General features: G+C 39.4%; 1 protein-coding gene across 1 annotated transcript in view; it reads right to left on the bottom strand.

Annotated features, from left to right (window-relative positions):
- Positions 1-25802, bottom strand: part of pdzd8 (PDZ domain containing 8) — a 56868-nt gene that overhangs the window by 9686 nt on the left and 21380 nt on the right. The window contains exon 3 of the mRNA XM_042501979.1: positions 24487-24589. Coding sequence (XP_042357913.1) covers positions 24487-24589 — 103 coding nt within the window. The remainder of the gene's footprint in view (positions 1-24486; positions 24590-25802) is intronic.

Genomic DNA, 25802 nt, shown 5'->3' with positions numbered 1-25802 from the left:
TATTTTCTGTGCATCATGAAGGTCTTTACAGTACTCTAATTGAATAGGAGGTCAATTAAGTTAACCTGCTACAGGGAAAAATCAAAGAGTAAAAAAAAGTAACTTGATATTGGTCAACTCAATGAGTTGTTACATATTGGATATTGGCAAAAAATCCAATATTGTGCAACCCTCCCCAACTTGAAAACACGAAATGCCCTATCTAGAGTCAGTGTTTGGTTTGTTCTTGGCTACTGTAGAACAACATGTGTGGTCTCTGTGGGAGAGTACTTGCTCTGTATGTAGACAGAAACTGCTCTTTCTAATGGAACAAAAACAATTCTTATTTTCAGGTGATTATAAACAAATGAAAAGAGAGAGAGAGTTATTCATGTTATATTCCATTTCTGCCAATAGATGCCCCTAAATCCTACACACTGGGACTTTAATGGACACTTAATGTAAATAAATTACTTTCTTGTTTACTTTTGTCTATATGTCTTAATGTTAAAGGTCTACAGCTAACAACAGGTACTCAAAATCTGTTTAGTATGGATGCAAAATAAGAAGAATGAGAATAAACTGTAAATTGTCAAATACTTCAAGTGCAACATTGACATCTGCCTCCAGCACTCTGATGAGGAAGTCCAACTGAAAGTGGCAATTATGTGGCAGAGAAAGAGCTGCAGTTAAACCCCTGCCTCCATCTGCCTTAACAACAGCCACTACACACAGCCAGAGTCGCATATCCCACAACACACCTGTTATGATACCGAGGGGACCCGTTTTAAGTCTGACAGGTCATCTATCAAATGATGGCGCATTTACAGCACCAAGACATTTGTGCCTCCTCAGCTGATGATTGTGTACGCAAACCCATGCAAATCTAACTGTGATTGGGGGAAATTGTAAGCTTAGCAGAGACACGTGGTAGGGTCTTTCCTGGTACAAAGAAAGAGCTAAATAAGGTGGAGGAGGAGGAGATAGAGGATGAAGATGGTACAGGTGTCCTGGTTTAAAGGATGGAAAAGGAGGACTGACATGATGTGGGTAGACAGAGACAAATGACTGTAATTTCCCCCCGCTGTCATTTGTTATGGTTCTGGTGGAAGGCAGTGATTGAGTTAGAGCTGGCCATGAATAAGCACATAATCTATACAAGCTGGGGGGTGGGGGTGGGGTGGAGGTGGGAGGTGGGGCAGGTTCACTGAAGGGTGGTTCTGATCCACTCTCATCCCAAGTTAGTTCACAACAAAAACACTTGGCTTGGGTAAAACTATGCTTCATCTACTCCTCTATATACACTGAGCAAAAATCTAAATCCAACACGGGTCAACATTTCTGTTATGTAGCTTGGACCCAGATGAGCATTAAGCTCTCAATAGATATATTTCTCTCAAATTTTGGTCCCAAATTTGTTAAAATCTGTGTTAGTGAGCACTTCTTTTTTTCCAAAATAATCCATCCATCTCTCAGGGAAGCTCAATAACATTCAGTTTAGGTGCAACAGCTCTGGTGGACATTCCTGCTGTCAGCATGTCAGCGGCACGCTGCCTCAAACTTTTTAACATCTTGTGGCACTGTGTTGTGTGATCAAACAAATTTTAAAGTGTCCTTTCATTGTGACCATACTAAGACACACCTGCGCAGTAATGATGCTGTTTAATCAGCATCTTGCTGTGTCACACCTGTCAGGTGGATGGATTCTCTTGGAATGTACTTAACAATAAATCTGTTTGAAAGAGTGGTTCTTTCCACCCAGTGACAGTGTATTAAGAATTTTTATAGCTATATGTATATATTCATATATATTCATAGCTATACGTGAAGTTCTCTGATGCTCCAAGGACTTGTGGATACCCATCCCTTGCTCTGTGTGTGTGTGTGTGTGTGTGTGTGTGTGTGTGTGTGTGTGCGTGTGTGTGTGTGCGCGCGTGTGTCTCGAGGTTTAATCTGATCTGACCATGTTACAGCTCTTCCATGAACACGATAACAAAATTGCAGAAGCAACAGGTTGCTGTGGGGGAGGTGTATTTGTGTTTCCTGGGAAAGCGAGTCATGATCCACTCTACTCTGCCTCACTCTGTCCCTGATGGGCTCACTCCTTACACTTTTACCCAAGCCCAAACCAATCTCACTCCTCTTACCTAAATCTAACCAATCCAACCAACAAGCGCTAGCTAGTCAGAGGGGGAGCAGGGCAGGTCATGCCTTTGCCACAGGAAACCAGCATGGGGACAATGTGGAGGCTACAAATGTATTCAGCTTCACATCACATCATGAGCATTGCTTTGTGTTGGGAAGTTGACGTGTGAACAGCAACAGGACACAAACAAAATCACATTAATGATAAGAATATTAAAGCTTAACAGCACATGTATCCACAATATGGAACTGGTAATTTAGTCAGTCTCACAGGTAAGGCTGCAAATGTATGAGATTTTCACAGTTCAATAACTGTCTCAGAAAAAAATCTGTTTCACAGTATTATATATAGTATTACATAATTACTATTACTTTCACTATTTTTGGTTGAACTAATACTATTAATGTAATAGAAACTTGTAACCTGAGCAAATTTGCTAGATTTCTTTCATAAACGTTAGACGAAGGCATTCAGCAAGTTAGGGAAAATGACCTAAAATGTATAAAGAAATTAAGAAAAAGTACAAGAAAATGACCTGAAAATTAGCATTTAAATGTACACCATTATACCTTCAAAACAGAATACCACACAGGGCTATCAGTCCTGCCAAACATCAGATCTGATCACAGTCACACAATATATTACTCAAATATATATTCGTCTTTTAACGTATTTTACCACCTGAATTTTACCAGAATTTTAGATCTGCATTCTGAGCAGTTTTGCCACATTGAGCTTCAAAGTTTTGCATTTCAAATGACATGAATTAAATGAACTTTTTTTTGTTTTCTAAATAAAACTTCCAAAGATGCATATAACATAAAAAGCACCGCACATAATGTTAACAAGTTGTCACAGGATAAGAATATGTGAATAACTGCTCAATTCTGACAAAAATGTCAGTGGTCATTTTGTAGGTGTTGCTTTCTGATGTTGGTCAGTCAGTCCATAAAGCGACACACATGGTCAGCGACAATAATCATTTAGTGCTCACTTGGTATTCAGGGGCCAACTGGGACCTTCTTGTACCCAAGAAATCAACTAATTGTTGAATGATGAAACAACTGAATTGGTCAGTCTCAGCTAATAAGCTGCTGACATGTTACACTCTATCTGTAGGTGGACTTTCAAAATTAAGTGTTGCCAACACATTTCTCTCGAGCGTCATCTTCACCTCTCTGACCATCTCCATCTCCCACTACATGTCCCCGACATCCTCCACTCTCTCTCGCATTCTGCCCCTGTGGGATGGATGTGGTCGAATAACATCTATCGTAAAATAATTTTTAAAAACTGAAAAATGATAGTGGCCATATTGTCAAGTTGATCTAAAAATGGTATATAGAGATTGTCTCAGGGATGATGTTTTTCTGTTAGCCAACCTGCTAACATCGACCTGATTCACTGATCAAAAGGCCTCTGTGATTTTTCCTTGGATTTTGGTTCATTGCCAAAATAAACTCTGTGGTGAACAAATGTTTATGATGCTTGTATGTTTTTAACTCAGAAAGAAAATCTTCACAAATTAACACTTTCAGGATTTTGAAGCCTAAATTCAAAAGTAGAAGTAAAATCTTTGCTAGGCTAACACAAACTACACTATGGTGGCATCACCACCACTAGAAGGTTGTTAACCCTTTGAAACATGGAGCAACATCACTTTACTTGCGCTGCTTTCAGATGCCTTTTACAAGTATTCAACCTTTTGAAAATTAAGCAAATTCGTGTGATTTCTTTAAAAACTTGGGAAAAAAGGCAATGAGCAACTTGTTAAAAAATGTTCCACACACTGCGTGAAGTTGGCAGATTTAGAAAATAATTTTTAAGGAGCTAGGAAAAATGTCTTGAGGGAAAAAGAAAAAAGCAAAAAAAAAGTCATAATTACATATTTGAAACTATATTATTATATATAAAATTATAATATTTTGAGCACTTTTTCCAGGACATTTTCCTGATTTTTGTTTTTTTCTGTATATTATTATTATTCTTTTTTAAACAATTTTTCAGGTAATTTTTTGTACTTTTTAAAAACTTCTGATTGCTGATTGTCTTGCTGATTTCGGGGTCATTTCTTCTTTGCTCATTGTCTTCTTACCATGTTTTTAAAGGGGAAATCAAGCCATTTTGCTTAGGTTTTAAAGAGTTAAACCATATTTGACACAGTTCAGCGTGATAACTTTTTTTTAAGCTATTTTTCAATTAACATGAAAGTCTCTTCAGCTCGTATCAACCACAGTCCTTATTTCAGGCGTCTTGCCAAAAATACATTTAAAAAAACGTTGACTTAGAGACGAGGGAACCAGAGGGATTTAGGACTCATTACTGGAGTTTTCTATTGGTGTTCAATTCTCAAGAGCATGGAGGAACACTGAAATAGACGATTAAACTAATCATTTATTTTAACCCTATTTCTCAAACAACAATCAATAAATCAGTCCTATGTTTCTGCCTGAAAAGGGTTCTAACGAGAGTGTCCGATTGTCCTATTTATGCATCCACCATGTTCCAGTAGCATTTGGCACATGGCAGGTGGTAACTTCAGATCCTGGTGCCAGTGCTGAGGGGGTCAGCTTCTGCTCAAGATCCACAAACAGACTTTCAGGGCGCTGATATTTGGCCCTCTGAATAAGAACTGCTGAGAGGTGAGTGGAGGTGCTGAGTATTCCTAATAGGGGAGGCACTGTAGCTTTGTGTGTACAGCTGCACCGCTGGCTGCAGTGTGGCCATTGTGCCTACAATAGATTTACAAAGGGGAACATATGAGTCCATTCTTCTGAAGTGCAAATTGTGGCAATCTCCCTTTTACACACACACACACACACACACACACACACACACACACACACACACACACACACACACACACACGCACACGCACACCACCAATATATGCACAGTCACAGACACTCATATGTACCTAATTACATGTTGGTTCACACAAACCAGTGATAAGAGCACTGCTCTCAGCAACAGCACTGCTTTCAATGGTATAAGGCTTGAGGTTTGTTCGAATTTCCTGGTGATCTGCTCATTTAGTTTTTGAAACTACAATGTCCAAGCCAAAAATATAAGATTTAAATAAAAAAACAACTTGGGTTATACTCATTCTTTTGGCCATCATTCCTACTAATTATTATTATTATTTACTTCACCAGACCACGAGACAACAGAGCTTGATATAGAATTTGCTTTAAAAAAAAAACAAACTCAAATGCATTTAAGTGGTAAATTATATAGCGCATTTCTCATCTTTCTACACTACAAGTTACAATCACACATTAACACACACAATCAGAAACTACAATAATCACTTTTGAATCAAAGACCAAGCATGAAGAATCCTGTTGGAGTTTCCCAGCGATTCAAACCCCAACCAGACTACAGTTCACTGTGTGATTAAACAGTTGCTGGGCTGATGGGGTTAATGATATTATTCTTCTTTACACCTCTTTTTAACGGTGCTGATTTTGTTTGGTGGAGAAATGTGCTTTAAACACAAAGTGAGATGTGAGAGAAAAGTAGCTGTGGTGCTTCTCCAAATTGCAGTTGTTGTTTGGAGAGCTTTCTCTCGGGGGTGACTGGACTAACCTTGTTAACATCGACTTAGACAACAAGCAGCTGTTGGTTCCTTGTCTCTGAGCAGAAAAGACAAAGAACTGAGCCACCCTGAAACGGCCAGATGGAAATGGAGCAAATTCTCGATGTATTTCAGCAAATCCAGCCTGTCTTTAATCTACGCTGCCACAAAGAACAAATGAAAGGTTAATATGTTCAAATGGCAGCTTTCACTGCTTTAAAGTTCTTTCCTCTAGCTCCAGGACCGACACACATGTCCCCCTTTGATCCCTGAATAAAACACTCATTGTGACAAAAGACATCGATTACACTTCCTGTTACACTTTCTCTTATATTTGGCTTCCTCACGCACACACTGAACTTGATAAAACAAGACATGCCCTGCTTAGAGTAAAAAAAACAGTACTGAAGTACAGAAATGTCAAGAAACAAAGTAACAACCATTAAACGGACTATGTAGTCTGTTAGCTGTTTTCAGACCTGGTGTGTCGAGACCCATCTGGCTGATGATTTTAAAACAATTGCTGAAATGGAGCTGAACCAGGCTCCTAATCATTTTTAAGGTAGAGGGATGAATGGGAGAGGTGAACCCTGTGGACCATTTCAAACATTGTAAATGCATCCAATGTATTTCCTGTTGGAATCTTTGCTAATGCTGTAGCTGACAAAGAAACTATAAAAGAAAAACCTTTTAGAGTTTCCTTGGTAGCTGACAGGAAGTAAATAGGGACCAAAGCAGTTGCCTTAGCAACAGGAAAGCAAAGACAATGGTTTCTATAGGTTTCAGCAGTTCTGTTGGCCCACAGACCGCTTTATCAATGGTTTACCTATAAGCTATATCCTTATGTCTGTTGGAAGATCCCAAGTTTATCACTTGCAACTTTGCGGAGTGGTGAAAAAACTTTGCTCAGAAGGATGCGACAAAACAAGCCAACACCAAGCATTAACAGAAGGAAACTTTCAGAAAATAAAGCACTCACACACTGATTGCAAACACAGCTGGGGTCTGGCCAACAAACTGACTGAATATGCAACTGCATATGAGCCTAGAGCTAAAGAGCGCAACCGTCAACTGAAGCCCGAATCATTCATCATCCACCAGAACAAGAAAGGACGAAAAGGTCACAAAAAAAGTATCTTGGAGCAATACCATAAACCCAAAAGGAAGTCAGCCATTTTAAATTCACTGTGCAATTTCTGTGTATTTTTGGCCATTTACTTCAATGAACTCCTCCTTGAGATTTAATCCAATTAACTTCTAATTTTGTCTATACCATCTAAAGACCTTCCACATGAAAAGTTATTAAAGTAGAAGAGCTTTTGTCATACCCTGTGACCATGGCACCATGTCAAACTTCCATGTTTTTGTTGTGTAAAGCCTTAAGACCTTGATGATACTTTCTGGTGAAAAAATTGAGTTTTTTTCAAACTGCGTTGCCATGGAATGGCAGCCCTTATGCATGTTTCACTATAGAACAGGAAGTTATTGTAACTTCAGCATACATTGTCCAATCTGCATTGTCCAAATTTGTCCTGCTTCATAAGATTCCCAGCCTAAACACATCTTCATGCCAATAATTACCTATAGTTACAGGGCCAACTACTGGCAACCAGATATTACATTTTATACTTTGAGCTGAATGTGGTTAGTCTGTATGGAGGCATCAAATGTTCACTTATTATTTCACTGCACGGGAGCGTAATCTGGGCACAGATGGAACAGCAGAACCCCAGCACAGTGTAAGTGAAACTTATCTGTTCATTGTACTGTCTAAAAGTTTGCTCCTCTCACCCATCAATCTGTTGTGTGTTGTAATAGCGCAAAATCAATCATCCACCCCTCAACTTAAACTCCTCAAACTTCTGCTGAGGACAAAAAAGAACTCCTGAAGAGTTCTGCTGGCACTGCATTCACGGACCCACAAAACCGTGACCCCCACCAGCCCCTGTCGTAGGCTACCGCCACACATAGATTGTAATTCTAAGGGAAAAACCGTTGCAGCTAAAAAAAAAAAATAGGGGGAGCTTTACCTCAACTGCAAAATCAACACAGTGCTAGCAAAACACTCTCCCACAAATACCTCTCAAAACCACTTCATGTATCTGTTGTGATGCCTACAGACAATGTGCAGGCCTGAAAAGGGCTACTGTTCACTACATTCTCACATAAACAACCAGTTTAAGCCTCACCGTTATACATGTAATCATGTGCATATATTAGAGTTGAATGAACGATGCTAGCCTCGATGGAAGAAGTCATCAGAGGGTTGTGTATGCTGACAGCAGTCTGCAGGGAGAGGTGGCTAGCTGAAGGCTGCTCTTGAAGCCAGGCTTGACGGATAGCTCATATGGAGCAGTATCTCCTGTTGCTTGGCTGAGCATCCCTCCGCTCTGCAGCAGGTCTGGGAGGGTGCGTGTCAGACAGAGAGGTGGGGGGGCTGAGCAAATCCTTTTCCCTGTCATTGCGCTGCCTGGTAATTTAATCTAATACCACATGTCAGATCGATTTGTGTATGGTTATAGGTTACAAGTCGCTGCGAGGCAAGTGCACAGCAATTCCCTGCCACATCCAATTAGCAGCCCCGCTGGTGATGGGGTGGGCTCAGGGGTGGGGTGCATGGCCAGTGGCTGTTCAGGTGTTTACGTGGGCACTTATTAGGCTGGTTAGCAGTGACACATATTCCGTAGAATGTATTCTCAGACAGATTATCACAGATGTGTGTAAGGTTACATTTTAAGAGTCTTTCTGTGGAAAATGTCCTGTACACAGCAGATGACTTTATTGAAGCAGTGCTTGAGCGAGTATCATCTTGGAAGGGGATGAAATGAGCTCAGTACTTTTCTAAGCGGTCACTGCTCTGCCAACAAAGAGCTAAACTGTGAAAACTCTACAACCTCAGTGTACAGTAAATAAAAGAACTGAAATTGAAAATCATAAAAGAAATGTATTAACTCTCTGAAACCTAGAACATCAATTTTCTTGTACTGTTTTCAGACACCTTAAATTAAAAGTATTTAAATCTTTGAACCACTGATTTCCGTCAAAAACTTGGGGAAAGGTCCTTGAGCAACTTGGTTTGACATTTTCCACAAATGGCAAGAAATAAGTAGATTTGGAAAATTACTTTAAAGGATGCTAGGGTAAAATGTCTTGGGGGGAAAAAAGGAAAAAGCAAGGAGAAATTACAATTATCATGATTACACATTTAAAATTATTTTACAAAATTAGAATTTTTTTTAACTTTTTTTTTTCCTTTTTCTTTTTTCTCTCACTCATTTTCAGGTAGTTTTCTTGTAATTTTAACTTATTTCCTGCTTATTTCTGGCTCATTTCTTCTTGTCTTGCTCATTGCCTTCCTCTTATGTTTTTGAGAGAAATCAATTTGCTGAGATTAAAGGGTTAGCAGTAGGACACCCCTTAGTTTGACCAGTATATCGCTGTGGAATTAGCAAATACTATATGCGTTTTATAGGGCCATTAAACGATTTTATTTTAATCGTGATTATTCGCTGAATTTGGTTAGCTAAACACAGTTTGCTGTAGTTTGAGTTAGTTTAACTCTGAATTTATGTTAATTAGCTATGCAGATCAAAGTTTGTTGCCTGTTAACAGTATTCATCTTGCTTTTGAATTTATGGGAAATAATTGTGCACAACTGCAGTGATGAGACCTTTTTTGGTGGGCTGTAGCATTGCACATGGTAGATATGAGATGCTAATAAATGCAAAATGATGAGAGCTCACTTCAGAAATCTCATTTGTGATGTCATAATTTTTCTTTTCTCAATCTATGATAAAAAGTATGCAAATTCTCACATCCGTATACCATCTTCACCACACCACTTGTACTTAAATGTATTTACTCCTTTCCACATGATATTCACACAGAAGATATTACAACGTCAACACAAAGAAATGGATTAATGGACAGATATTAATGACTCATTACTTTCAGAATGGAACAACTTCATTAAGCTCAGTGATGTTATAGAATGATGGGTGGCTGTAAACTGCAGCAGTTTCTAGCATGTCTATTTGGACTAAAATCACCATGAAGTTAGTTTTACACTTGTGTTTGCTGTGTGGCTCAATCAGAATTTTCAAGTTGCCTTTTTATCATAGAAAACAGGTTTCAAAAGCATTAAGAACAAAGGAGTTGTTATGGAGACACAGGCAAACAAAAAGGTGCCTCGCCTAATTTGCACTTGTATGGACAGCGACAGCCGATTGGTCGCCCACACGCTTCTTTTTTGTAGCTGTCATTGTCCTGGTATCAAAAAATAATGAACTGTCATGACTGTTGCATCATCTGTGCCTATTAAATGACAACTAAAACTACTAGCATTGGTTCAGAGAAGGCGCAACACAACATTTCTCTTGTTATCAACTTGGCATTTGAGTGTCTGCTCTCCTTTGAACACCAGTGCTCATCTGTCATGCAAATACAGAGCCTATCTCCCTCCTCACTCAGCTCAACACTTGCTTTAGACATTGGGATTGCCAACGTGTTATTTTGCTTCTTGGAACTTAGAGTGAGCAATCTGACCACTCGACCACGTAACATTTTCTTATCATTCATTTAACATTTGCACAGCTTCACAGACACTTCATTTCAGCCTACACATAGGTTAACAGGCTACAGGTCATAGGGTCAGTAATGTCTCGTCTCTGCTGGCTCTTTGAAATCCTTTTAAAAAACTATAAGCTATTCAAAACAGCCAACTCACATGGACCATCATCCCTCAGTGAGCAGGGGAGGAAGAGCACATTAAAAATAAATGCTTTTATTTTATTTGGCTCTCCAGCTGCACAAATCATCCTATATAATATGATTTTTGTTAAGAGAAGTACAAACGGCAAATATACTCAGTGGTTACCATCACTTTAAATAACCCTGACATAGCAGAAGAAAAACAGACGAGCCTACGTCATGTCAGTTTTTCAGATCCTTTGAGATGGAAGAGGAGTGATTTCTTACGTCAGTTAGGCTTACTCAAAGATGACAGGAAGTCTGTAAAACCAATATGTACAAGGATAGAGAAAATAAGGGCAGTGTTCAGTCTGTAAACTTCCAATTAAATGACAACAACTAATCTGGTATACAAAAATATGGAATTTGTCCATAGGCAAACACACAGTTCAACATGTACAGAGAAAGACGTTTCCAATATGCTTGGGCAGTACCACAGTATCACGGTATCCCAGGGTATTTAGAAATCCTAAAGGTATGTTTTTCAACACCCTCATAGATACAGGTGCTCCTCTTTCTATTTAACTCATTGTATGTAGTGCACAGCACACACCACCAGAGCTCAGTCTCTGGTCTCTACTGGTGGAACACACAGCTGAGCTGAAAGACACAGAGACACGTAGTGGTGGACGGAGAAGTTACAGGAGCGTAAACAGTCGGTGGCCAGCAGGCAGAGGGAGTGTGGGGAATAGCGGCATGTTTTTACATCTAACTTCGAAAATTAAGGATTAATGTCGACCAGTCCAGAGCTGGTGATTGTTGCAACAGTGAACTCAATAACTAAATTACTCGTAAGAGTAACCAAGACGGTTTGGATGAGTTTTATTTTGTTTCTGTCGAGTCTGAGTGAAGTATGTTTTATGATGAGTTGCCATGGCAACTAAGCTTTGTCAGTCTTCCATAAGAGAGAAAGTAGAATTCAAAAGGTGCACAGTTATATTTCTCTATTTAATGTAGGAAAAAGATGTGAGATTATTACTTTTCTTAAACATTTTGTGGGTCTCTATTTTGTTAGTCTGAAAAGCAGAGAGTAAGTAGCGCACTCGCTGTGAAATTTCAGGAAGGTATAAAGGTATGAAATATTACAAACCCCCCAAGCCCAAGTAGTAATACTACAGTGTGCAAATACATATGTTGTCCAGAGGGAAGGTGGCTAAAAAAGCTTAACAGCAAGCTCTGCACACATGGAGTTATTAGAAAACCTCTGTCGAAAATATTAGTGTAAAATTTAAAATTACAGACTAATTGCAAAATAAAGTATTACCCAATGTTTCTGAAGTAAGCTGCTGCTTTTTTTTTTTTTTTAATATTTTTTTCCCCCAAAATACTCTCTACATTTAAATCTGGCTATTTTAAATTAAAGTGGACATGTACTCAAAAAAAAACTAAAAAACTAAAAACATCCAGCCAGACAAAGGATCCTTTGTTGACTACCCTTTTACTCAGAAGCTCCAGAATACAAATAACGGGGAATGAATAAGAAAAATATATTCCTCTATGCATATTATTGAAACTTTCTCAAATACTGTATTTAGATACAGGAACATGTTGAGTAGAAAACACAGATGTTTCACATCTTCAAAGATAAATTAACCCTGTCTCTGAATCCAGCTTATCACTCATCAAAGTGGGCATTATTTGGAATTGTGTGTGCTGATTCTGACATTCTGCAGTGAGTAACACGTCCTTTTCTAATGAGATACCATGCCTATAAGATGAGAAAAATACATTCCAAATGAAAATAGAAAGAAATCTGTAATATGGCTGTGGCTCTGTCTGTCATGCACATGGTGGCTGGCCTATCGAGTTTCCTCTGAGGTGAATTGATCCATGGGAGAAGCGATTAGAAACAAACAGCTTGTGGAACCAAACTCTCATGTCTTTAATCTGCTGTTTGCTGCGCACCCAGCTGTTGTCAAACAGAATTAGAACAGGCCATTTAATTGGAATGGCAAGGCGAGACGAAAGATGAACGTGTCATCCGCCACGAGTCAATCTGCGCATTAGGAAAAATGACAAAGGCGCTCCCCTAGGTGCTATTTGATTATGTGCTGGGCGTGCACGTTAACATGACAAACAATGCTGTCCTAGCTTATTTTTTTTAAGGAGGCAAGACATAATCACATTGTCTAGTATCCAGATTTAAAAGACCTTTAAAGAGCATTGCACTGTTACAGATGAAAAGTGTTGCACTTACAGGAGACTTTAAACATGTAAACTAAGAGAATCTTTTTTTTATGCAGGATGGGGTAATCAATCCATCAGTCATTTAATTGTCACATGAAATCATACAAAGTACAACTCCAGTGAAATGGGATCCCATCAGCTCCTTTAACTTTTGCTCTGTATTTTCAGTCAGTTTCTGCGTCCACTTACATTGTTGGCTGCTTTATAATTGTCCATGTTTCTGGATGGTTCTAATAACTCATAGTTTGTGGTTGTGAAATGATTTATCGGTTCACATTAGTGTTCATTTCACTGATGAAAACTATTATGAAATTTATTCATCACAGACCTTTTTTTTCCATGACCAATATGAGACGATGTCGAGCTAAAAGTAGATCTTGATGATGGTAACAAACTATGTTTCATTTACATTGAGGAGATGAACTGAGACAAAAATGTCGGCGGTGGACTATCGCACATTGAAAATGAGAGGATCGGAGAGGAGAACAGAGTGGCCAACAAAAGCTGTGCATGTTATCATTTTCTAACGCTGTATAGGCAATAGTATGAGATTGGAGCACAGACTGGCTGTAAACTCCAGTAAATAGTCGACACCAGGATGTTTTCGAGCCTGCAAAACAATGGAGCAGCATCAGTCAGTCAATCTGTTACAACTTCACCCCTCTGGGAGGCGCTACACGACACTGTACACCAAAACAAGCAGACACAAGAACGGTTTTCTTTCACAGGCTGTCAACATGATGAGCACTTTACACCAGTCATGATGTCAGGAACAACCAACTTGAATTTGTGTTGCAAATGTGTCTATCAATGTGTATATCTCTGTCAGTCTGTCAGTTGGTGTCTGCATGTCCTTAGGCAAATAGGTGTGCTCAAGGACGAGGTGGCCATAGGTGAACCTGACTACCAGCCAATGCAGATGATTGGTTGACCAACAGTAAACGAAGAGCCAAATAGGCAGCGGCTCAAGGCAGAAGAAAAAGGTATCTTCCTTCTCTCTTAACCAGCTATTCAAGCACAAGCACACACACACAGCCACAGATCGACTATTGTTGCCTCACTGAAGATTTTGCTGGAGGTAAAAGGGACGGGCTGCCTATTTTGTTAACTTCGTTTCCTTCTGTTTAACCCTTTTGGACCTGAGCAAATTGGCTTGATTTCTTTCAAAAACATGAGAGGAAGGCAAGGAGCAATATAAAGAAGAAATGACCCAAATTGAACCATAAATTAGTAAAAAGTAAAAGAAAAAATAAAGAGAAAGAAAGAAGGTTAAGCAAAAAACAAGAAAAATATAATAATTCTGTAACATAGCTGACGTATGTATTCACCATAATTGAAAATACAGTTTTCCCTAGCTTTTGTCTTTTTTCCCTAGACATTTTCCCTAGCTTTAAAAAAAAATTCTATTAATTTCTTGTAATTTGTGGAACATTTTTTACAAAGTTGCTCATTGCATCTTCATCATGTTTTCGAACAAAATTGCACCAGGGTTAAAAGGTTTCAGTAAAAGCAGCACACACACAAAAACGGCATGAATTAATGCCTGGTACGCATTGCACAAGAATTAAGCCAATTTGGGCCTTTATGTCTATGTTATACATACACCACATATACATGCATACAAAAATGATTTGCCTTTGCCAATTCATTATATCCACATTACTGATGATTATTTATCAACAATCAACCCCACAATATTGTTGCAATATCCATATTGAAGTATTCAGTCATAAATATTAATTAGATTTTTCCCATATTGCCCAGCTCTAAGTAAAAACATATCTATGCAGGCAATTTAAAAAGTTGATCAAATAAAAAGATTATTTACTTTAAAGTCAGGTATGATATTTACAAATATCAATAATCAAGCCAAGTTCTGTACAAATTTTTCTTTTGTTGGATTTAAATTGAAATTAGTGTTAATTTGCTGGATTTGCCAAAAACAGAGATTTGCATTCCTCATTTGACCCAAAGTTGTTTTCTCTATTGATTTTTAAGGACAATTAACGACAAGTTAATATTATGCCAATAAGTGATAGAAATGTACACCTGTGGCCTCTCTGCTGCTTCAGGCATCAGATGAGTCACTGTTGTTGTGGTGGTGGTGGAGGTGGGGAGACTCAGTATGTGTGTGTGTGAGCCTCCTCATCAACCAACTGTCTGTCTTTCATCGGGTGTCCGTGGGCAGATTAAAGACACAAAGACAACCTAAGTGGAACATCAAACAACCTCTGTGATGGGTGTGTGTGTGTGTGTGTGTGTGTGTGTGTGTGTGTGTGCGTGTGCGTGCGTGCGTGCGTGTGTGCGTGTCTGTGAAAGACAGTTTGTGGGGGGGTGCATCACAGATGCTTAAATCACCTGCATAAAATTGCCTGTTCTCTCTCTCGAAGTGTGACTGGTGATAAGACAAAATGCCGTGACTGATGGTGAGGTGTTTGGCGACAGCTGTGGACAAGACTCTTGAATGTTTTCAGATCTGACTAAACACCCAAACCGTGAACAACGAGCCTCAGATGTAACTGCTCCAAATCAGTCCTTGAAATTGCAAGAGTTAAAATATTTTGACTGCTTTGGTACAGTTTCATTGTGAAAAGGAGCCAAACAGATTTGTTAATTTCATACTTTTCAACACAAAGTGCTACAACGCACTGACTTGTTAAGAATACAGCAATCTCACACTGGCACAACTTCCACTTCTTACTACTTGGTGTTGCAATCAACCAGCAACAAGTTGTCCTGGACAAGTCGTGTAAACAAAGAAAAATCGATTTTGTTTTTTTAATTAGTGATTTTCATTTTTTTGCAGAATATGCAGGTTGAAATCACGAAGAAGCCATTCCATGCTTCAAATAACAGTATTGGGGGCCTTAAAACCATAAACTTTGCATCTGAATTTGGGTTGTTTTAGGGGAAAAGCAGGTTCCTAGTTGCTTTTGTTCCTTTTTCAGCCCATCAGCTGCATGTTAAAGAGGAACCACATGGCTACTTAAGCAGCCGCTCCTGCATTTAAAGTAGGCTAGTAACTGTCACTGCTACTAGTTTTTATCATTGAATGAAGATGGAGCAGGAAAAACGCATCGCAGAAGAACTAAATTGGGGCTGTTACGGCACAAAACTTTAGCAGTACTTTTTCATATTCAATATTTTTCAGTTTCTTATGGGGTGAGTTTTCATTAACGTCCAAGTTATCTACGTTACATTAGTGTTCATTTGAAGTCACATACAGGGATTACAAACTGTTTTTCATGCAAGAAGCTATGTTTTAATATTCCACTGTCCTAAAATCCTAGAAATACTTTAAATTCTGGAAATGTCCTGAAATCCTCGAAATGTGCTTCAATCCTAGTAATGTCCTAAAATCCTAGAAATGTCCTAAAATTCTAGAAATGTCCTAAAATTCTAGAAATGTCCTAAAATTTGGGCTGGATCCAGTATTGGTTAGTAAAAGGAGCTGCAGGGAGGGGTCCTGCGAGAGTACATCCCTCATTAATCCTCGTCTTACTTACAAAGCTCTACATGCTCAGGCTCCATCCTATCTGTCGCAGCTCATAGTTCCCTACCAACCCTCAAGATCACTACACTCTGAAAATGCAGGGTTACTTGTGGTATCCAGAGTCTCCAAAAGTAGGATGGGAGCCAGAGCCTTCACGTTACCATGATCCTCTTTAATGGAACCATCTTCCAGTTTCGGTCAGGGAGGCAGACACCGTTTCCACTTTTAAGGGTAGACTAAAGACCTTCCTCTTTGATAACACTTATAATCCCTGCTCCCTTGTTTCCTAGTTTTCCTGGATCCTGGCTGCAATCTTGGCTGTACCTGATTGTGGTGATAGCTGTGCTGGTGCTGTGATCCTGCCTTTGGTCGTGCTCATGCTGTGGCTGTACTGATACTGTACCTCCGGCTTGCCTCGATCGTGGTCTTCATTTTGCCGTTGCTGTGGTCCTGTGTTGTGGGTCCTGGTTGCGCTGATGCTGTGATCGCGCTTGACGCAACCTTCTACTGCCATTATTATGAGTCATGCCTCCCCTAAATATATACGCATATCAACACCCACAATATTATCATAGAGCATTTAGTAATTTTACACCTATCATTATTGCAATATGACATGCATTTGTTACAATTATTGCTGTGCATCTCTCCCCTCTCTCCCTCTCTCCCTCTCTCTTGTCCTCTCTCCTTCTCTTTTCTTTTTTGTCATTATTGTGATTCAGTTGTTATTTATGACATCTTTTCTGTCTGTCCGTCCTGGAAGACAGATCCCTCATCATCCTCTGACGCTCTTCCTGAGGTTTCTTCCATTTTTTTCCCCCATTTCAGGGGTTTTTTTTTTGGGAGTTTTTCCTTGGGTGATGCGAGGGTCTAAGGACAGAGGGATGTCGTACACTGTAAAGCCCTCTGAGGCAAACCATGTTTTGTGATAATGGGCTTTATAAATAAAAATGACTTGACTTAACTTAATCATCCTACAATCAAAAACCATGGATTAGAAGAACAATCCAGAAACATGAACAATTATAAAGTAGCAGCCAACACTGTAACAAGAGGCAGAAATAACTAAATCACAGTGCACAGAATAAAAGAGCTGATGGGATCACATTTCACTGGTGTGTTACCTTGTACAATTCCACCATGTTATAGATAAATGATTGAACACACTAGGTCAATTGCATTTTCTGTTAAGGGTTCTACACATTGAAATTCTATTGTGAAAACTGAGCCAAAGCAGGTGTAAAATACTGCAATACAAACACACTTCTGCAAATAAATGACCTAATTAACTAATGCTGGGCAAAATAAAGATATTTTAACATACTGTGATGAGACTTAATATCGTCTTGATATTGGACATTGTTACATCAGGATATTGAACAAATGGTGCTTTTTCCTGACTTTAAAGGTTGCATTATAGTAAAGTGATGTACTTTTCTCAACCTATCAGACAGTTCTACTTGTTTTAATACTTGTCTTCACCCACATAATCATAATGCCTACATTATAGATGAATACCGATCAAAAATAGAATGGTGTTGAAATTTTTGGGAAGAGAAAATTGAAATTTCCCCCTGTTTAAGCATTAATGAACTGCTTTTGAGGAGATTTAAAAATATCTGTATCGGGTATCAAGATATAGCCTTAAACTATCACAATGTAATTTTCAGCCCATATCGCCCAGCCCTAAAAACACAATTGTAAAATAATTTGATGAGATGAGGTGTACTTAAAGGTGACAAGCATATCCAACATTTCAGATGTTTTAAAAGTAAAGCCAAATGTCTGGGTTTAAATATTGGTCTAACCCCTAAACGTGCTGTCTGACAGAGACCTTAAACAGAAAAAGGCATCTGGCGAGAAGCTGTCCATATTTCCTCTACACTTTGATTTCCTAATGACTGACGTCACATGGTGCTGTGGATAAAACACTGGGTCTGGGAAGAATCTGGAAACTGTATGATTTGAAGCTTCGGGCCATGAGACTGACAACACACAACTTCCAGCAGAGCATTCAGCCTCACACCGCTGTAAATACACACATTCTCTTCATACAACAGAAAGCCACCCACTGACAACATCCAATGTTACACAACAAGATGTTCAGATGTAGTTTAGGCATACACACTAATGCACACGTGCAGGCACGCATGCACACACACACACACACACAAACATTGTCGGTCTATTCAGTCAAGCTGTCAGCAAGAATCAGCATTCAGGGCCAATGATGGAATCGACAGGGCAGATGTGCAAACACGCCTGACAGAGTTCCCAGCCCCCTGACCTCAACACACCATAAATGAGTAATAAAAAAACACCCACCCAATCTCCCACTCTGTAATGGAACAGTGCTTCATTTACCCAGTTCACAGGTGGCCTGTGTTGTGCAAATGCAAGTGCACACAGCAGCAGCTGGAGTAAACATTGACCAATGGGAGGCAGCAGAGATAAAGGGTCATCTTTCTCTGTAGAATAACTATGACAATGGAGAATCCATTCAGAGCGAGTAGCCCAAAGTGCTCAACTTTCAGACTAGCTTTTGTCCAAATTTAAAAATGGAATTTCCTGTCTACAACAGTAAAAAAAAAAATAAAATACCTGCAAAAATTCTCACAAATCACAAATTTAAAAAACAGGTTTGACTTTTTCAAGGCTAAAATTACAATACATTCCATAATTAAGTTTCAGGAAAACATCAAACATCACCAAAACCCAAAGCTAAACCTTTAAATTGCTTGTTGTCAAACCATTTTTTCACCACAAAAGGTATTCCTTTTAACATGGTATGGATGAGCAACAAGGACAAAAATCTGACAATAACAGAGGCTAAAATAAATGACTTTAACTAAAGAGCAAGTTAAGAGAGAGACACTGTGTCCCTCATGGCTTTACTATTAGGTGGGGAAACACTGCGTCAGGTGAGAGATTGATGCCGTGCGCCATGGAGCTTCAGTGTTACCTCAGAGAGAGCCCAGTATGTCTCCGACTGCTTGACAGCTTTGTGACGCTTTATAGTTTGTAAAGTTAAAAACAAATCAGACAGTTATCAATACAACAATCTGTGTCCAGTGTTCTGAATTAGTCAGTTAAATTATGGAAGGGTTGTGTATTTGCTTTATGGTGCTGCTCACACTATGCAGAAATGGCTCGACTCAGTCAATTAACACGTTAATAACCGTTGGGTGAAATGATCATGCCTGTCAATGTGTGTGTGACAGGCGCAGCAGCAGTATAACAAACACTTACAGGACATTCATCCTCTGCAAAAAAAGAAAAAAAAGAGAATATCCGAATGCCTAAATTGAAAACAGAATGCCTACCCAATTAAAAAATATTTAAATAGCTGAATATTTGGGTCCAGCCCAAGACATTTCTTATTTAACAGCTGTCATGTAGGCAAATACAATGTACAATATCTGCAGTAGTCTAATATTATTCAACATATTGATGCATAATATTTAATTGAGTTAAAGTGTTTTTAAAGGATTAACAAAGACAAAGAAGCAAGCTTACAAAGGCATAAAAAGGGGATATCAAATCAGTGGCGTTTAATGACCTCAGCCTTTCTCAGATGTTGCCTTGAAGCCAGTTTAGGACGTGAGGTGTTGGTGAGCATGAATTTAATTGAGGGGAAGAAGCACAAAATGTTTCAGGATGCAGGCTTTGGTAGAGAGGCCTTTTAAGATGAATGAATGCTCCAGTAAATACTGTTAAGCTACCAAATACTGGTGTTCAAACATACTGTATGTGACCCCAGGTAATAGATAGTAAGGCAAATATACTTTGAGTATTCAATTAACAAGACAGAATGATATTTAGCAATTGAAACACTGAGCAAACAGAATGTATGTGAAATTGAGAAGCTCAATAAAAACAGCCTTTGTCTCTCGGGCAAATCGAAAACTGGTATTGCGGCTTTCTATTGTGAGTAGAACCAGAAACTAAATACTGATATCCGTCTGGAAGATAGAGTCTTTAAGGTAGCCTTGATAAAAATGTTGACGCTCCCTGATGAGAGTGGGGAAGACAGAGACAGTGAACAGCAGGAGCAAATGGCTCACTGGTTAAAATGAGGGAATATTTAAATGGCATGAAAAGCATTAACATACACAAGACAAGCGGCTGTTTTCATATGAGAAGCACAGGAAGCTCATATCTGGCAGTCATCAGGAGAAGGAGGGAGAGAGCGAGAAAGATGGTGAATTGACCTTTTCCAGATGGTATAGCCTTTAATCCTTACTACAGAGTCCTGCTGGCGACATGCGGACTGGAGGGGCTGATAAACCAAGCTCAAATGCCACCGTGAAGCTTCATCTCTATGCGTACATTAACAAAAAAGGATACAAGTGCTTTCAAGTGGGTCCACTTGGGCTGCACTGATGTCTATATTGGTTGAGTGTTGGGGTGACACGGTTCACATATTCATTATTTACTGGATTACTGGCAGCTTTACAGACCTTGGGGTCAGTTCTGGAGGAGGGTTTCTATGTGTCTTTGCATAGTGCAGCAACTGCATTTTTGTTGTATCATTTGCAGTATCACCTTATACCAGGGTAAGCAGAAATCCTCAAGTTATGTTTATTTAAACCGTCACAAGTACAGGTGCGGCTCTTTCTATTAAATTCATTTTATGTAGTGCAAAGCAAGCACCACCAGAGCTCAGTCCCTGGTCTCTACTGGTGGAACAGGCAGCTGAGCTGAAAGACACAGTGACACCTAGCGGTGGAGGGAGAAGTTACAGAACTGTAAACAGGCGGCAGCCACCAGGCAGAGAGAGAGTGCCTGGAGAATAACGACATGTTTTTTTGCATATAATTTGGTGAATTAAGGATTTATTTCCACCTGGAGCTGGTGACTGTTTGAACAGTGGACTTACTAACTAGATTATTGGCGAGAGTAACCAAGATAATTTGGATGTATTTTATTGTGTTCCTGTTGAGTTTAAATTGAGTGTGTGTTACGATGAGTTAACGAAGCAATTAATGTTGGTCTTCTGTGACCGAGAGAAAGTTAAATTCAAAAGGTGTACAGTGTTAGTCTGGTGAGACCATCCTGATGATGTAAGCTCAACATTCTGTTTCCCTCTCTGTATCAGTCTGTACTCTTTGCCACCCCAAACGATATCAGTCCAATGCAGTCTAATCGGGCCAACCAAGGATCCGCTCTCTAACTGACAATGTAGGCAGCCAATCAGGGACTGCATTGTAGTCGATGACTTAGCATGAGGGCCACTGCTTTAAAAACAGTAATGGCGTCTCGTAATGTCTCCTTTCCTTACTCACTCATGTCTCAGCTCCTCCCAACAAGGATGTGAAGCAGAGATGGGAGGAAAAGATATGTGGACGAGGAAGCCAAAGCATAGTGGCATCACTCTTCATGTTGGTGGCTGTTGGTGGGTTCTCTGTCCAGTGGAAAAGAGACTGGAGAATACTATTTGCCCGAATAATAGAAGAAGAGTACTAATACACAGGCAACATGAATGTGAGATTAAGCTTAATGAATGTATTTCATGATTTATTTTTTTTTATGTTGTATAATCAGGGCTGTCTCTTCTCCTTCAAGCATTTATTTTCACTTGAATCAAACATCATACAGGACCACTGATTTTTAAAATCACTACAATCAGTGTCCATATTCACATAATCCATGCCTGAAAACTCCTTTTTTAACAGAAAACAAACAAACTGTAGCCTAACTTACAGGAACTTCACACACAGAAAAATAACTGACCGTAGGTTGTACTATGTTACAGTAAGAACTGGGCCAAGTCACCCCCCCCCCACCACCACCACCCACACACACACACACACACACACACACACACACACACACACACACACACACACACACTGCACCTAATGCATGCATGTGACGTATCATGTTTGTGAGTCTCTCTTTTGTGTGTATGTGCGTCTGTGAGAAGGAGAGCGCCATAGAGAAGAGCAAAAGAACCGAAACGCTGAGGCCAGTCTTGTGCCGGTGACTCAAAAAATTGAAGTGACAATTTATACTCCATGTTCATGACATGGTTATATCATACAAACAACATGGAACACAAAGCAATACACTGAATATATTCGATATATCACCCACCCCTTCTTACAGTGAAGGTTTTAATTTCATGTTGGAACCTTCTGTGGGACCAGATGTGTAAACGACGTGTACATACAAAAACTATGTGTGTCTTCTCCTGCACATAAACTAGTTTTTAAAAAGGAAGAATGTGCTGTGAGAATGTGTGCACCTAATGCAGACTACAGACCAGTGGAAACACAATTTCAGCCAAGATAGCTGCAGGTGAGATGATAAGGAGGAAATTAAATATAAGAGATGAATAACATTGTTTTTCAGATTCTTTGCCAATTTCACTGGTTGTGATATTTCCAGGCTATAAAATATTCTGTAAAATGTCAGTCAAAGGCTTGATTATAAAGTTAATTTGAAAATATTTAAGAGAGATAACTGTCATAATTTTTTAAAATTGGAAACTACCCACTATCTCCCTGTTGCCGATTGTTTCATTTTATTGATGTGGCACACTTTGTAAAGTCAACAAGAGCCCCATGAATCGTTCATCTTTTTGCAAATAATAATGATGATTGGGATTTTACTTTACTTTTATGATGGCAGTTTGTAAAGATTAGATGTATTAGTGGCACAGACACTAAAAATTGCCACAGCAGTGCGTAATGCCGTTTGCTCTTGTACAGCTGGAGTACCGCACCAACATGACACAGTCACAGAAATTGTACTTTTTTTGTTGGACTTCTAATCGACAGGTCTGATGAAGTGTAGAAGTGCTGATATACAGCCAAGTATTTAAGGGCGTTTCTACATCCAGTTTTCCTCAGCTTTGGGTGTGGAGATGAGGCATATGCACATGCGCAAAACACCACAATCATAAAGATTTATAAAACAGAATCAAATGCACACACAGCTTTATAAATTTGACGTGTATTTTTAACAATGTGTATGCACAGTTCTGCCTTTGAGCGTGTATGCATCTGAGCGTGTATGCATCTGGTCCAACATGTTTCCCAACAACAATTTCACAAATATATGAAAATATAAATAATTAGTATTATTTTGGTTCATAATATGCAAAGAAAATATTACCTCTAAACTCCAGTCCTATAAAACACAAACCTACAACCTACACCTTTTTTGTAAATGTACAATGAAGTAATGTTTTGGGGATAAAGAAAACTGACAGAAGGATGCTGTGGTTAGTGGTGAGAGGGATGGCTGATATTTCACTGCCCCCTGCTGGACAGGGAACATTACCAAAAAGCTCAGCGTGGAACAATTACTGTTCAACACAATACAAATAATCTTTGAGCCATTGCAAATGTCATTCAGAAGTGTGTGGCAAGGACAGAAGCATTAGGCTTTGCTGGAGCCAGAGCCGGTAATTAGGGCTGACATTTTCCTCTGAAATGGTCATTAGTCACTTCCAAACAAGCCTGATGTGAGAACTGTAATATCTTTAAATTGCAGCAATTAAAAAAGGTTTGCCGCAGGGGCCTGAAATTTTTTCTCTCCTGCTCGAAATGTCAACAATGGGAAAATCTCATCAGTGCAGAGAAGATGAAAATAAGCTTGTATTAATGTGTCAATAAGACAAGGTGTCCAATATGTGCCTTCTGCACAGGAAGTGTTTGTGTTACGCTTTGTAAAGACAATCCAAAAGCTCCATAGTCTGATACCGGAAGAGCTCAGCAACAGGAGAATTTATCTCAATGAATTGTGGACTTTGTGAACTGGCAGAGGTACCCTCTTTGTTACTGACAATTATTTGACTGTTACAGCTCTTATAAAGAGATAATGGTCCACATGGAACCAATCCATCTACAGAGAAAACTGAAATACAAAGTCACTAGGCAGGTTTCCGTTAACACTCAAATTGTACAAACTGAAATTGCGATGATAGAGTACGCCAAAATGGAAACTCGTCAATTTTAAAAAACACTCCTATTTATTGCAAAAAAGTTTTTACACTCACAAGGTGGTATTTCAGAGGATTCAAAAAGCCATATTTCACAAAACTGCAATTGAAACACTTTTTTGGCTCTTCTAGGTCACATGATGCTATGGCTACGTGCTTGTCAGTAGGAACTGGCTCCCTCGTGATGCAGCAGGAGCTACAAGAGCTGTTGTTGCATCACATAACTCTTCAAAAGTTGAGCAGATCATCTGAATCCACAATTCCTCTGTGAAATTGTGGATAGCTCTCAAACTAGTTACCTGTACCGTGAAGCATGTAACCCTGCACTCCCAAACCAAAGAAATGAGAAGGAAAACAAGGAGAAAAAAAGGAAAGTAAAGGCTAAGTAAAAAAGGAGGAGAACCCACCCGTTTGATGGAGCTGCGAGTCTTCTCCTTCCACTGGTGGCTGCTCACCTCCAGGGTGCAGTGAACATAGGTTTCTCTGTCATAGGAGCCCAGGATGAAGAGTCTGCAGGGACATGACACGGGACATATGACAATAGCTGTGACATTTGACCACATACATATTTAGAAACACCAATGAAGTCAAATCAATAGGTGTTGACTGGGCCCTGAAAGCCTTTACCCACTGTCATCGTCTGTGTGTTCTTTACACTGCTTTGAATTGGTCCAGACAGTGGGGAAAATTTAATGTCACACATTTCTGAGCACAAATCAGGACAGAGCAATATTTGAATCAAAATCTGATAACACTTTTTGGGGTTTTTTAGTTACCATTAGGTATGGGCAGTCTAGAACGGTTTAGAACTCCAGAAGTTATGTCTTTCAGTACCCTCATAAATACAGTTGCTCCTCTTTCTATTTAACTCACTGTATGTACGTGTCCCCTGCTACGCTCAAGTGAAGCTGAAATATCCCGGATACGGTTGCTGCCATCTTGCACTGGTGATGTCATTCGGAGCCGGAGTCTACACAGTAGTGATATCTGCAGTGTGAGAGTTTCTGCCAGAGCACCCAACTGACCAGTCACAAGCAGCCCTATTGAATGCAGGTGCATGTATTGGCTGTCACAGCTGTCAATCATGGCAGAAAATCCCCTATATAAAGAATTTAATAACTCATTAAAACCGGACTGATCATAAGAACAAACACTTGAGCCAACATCAGGGCAATGAGAACTACCTTCAGAGACAGAAACAATCTTTAGGAAAAATGTATTTGGCGTGTACTTTGAGTTTTTAGTTTGGCCTATGTCCCATTCACTAATTCTTGAGGGGCAGGCTTTATAACCTATACTGCACTCAGACACCAGGGGGCCATCGGGCCTGACAAGCTTCACTTTGGGGTAATTGTCATGTTGTCTATCTTCATATACAGTCTATGGGTGGAACAGACAGCTGAGCTGAAAGACAGAGCAACGCCTAGTGGTGGAAGGAGAAGTTACAGGACCTAAACAGCCAGTGGCCAGCAGGCAGAGAGAGAGCGTGGGGTTTAACGGCATGTTTTTATATCTAACTTAGTGAATTAAGGATTTATTTGGACAAAACCAGAGCTGGTAATTTTTGGAACAGTGGACTAACTAACTAGATTACTAGCAAGAGTAACCAAGAGGGTTTGGGTGAGTTTTATTTTGTTTCTGTCTGGAAAGTTGAATTCAAAGGTGTACAAGACAACAGAACAGGAGTGCTGCTAGGTCTCTGTAGTGGTTACATACAGGTATT

This window comes from Plectropomus leopardus, chromosome 15 (assembly GCF_008729295.1).
Source record: "Plectropomus leopardus isolate mb chromosome 15, YSFRI_Pleo_2.0, whole genome shotgun sequence".
Classification (NCBI taxonomy): Eukaryota; Metazoa; Chordata; class Actinopteri; order Perciformes; family Serranidae; genus Plectropomus; species Plectropomus leopardus.
This window is presented reverse-complemented; position numbering and strand designations above follow the sequence as displayed.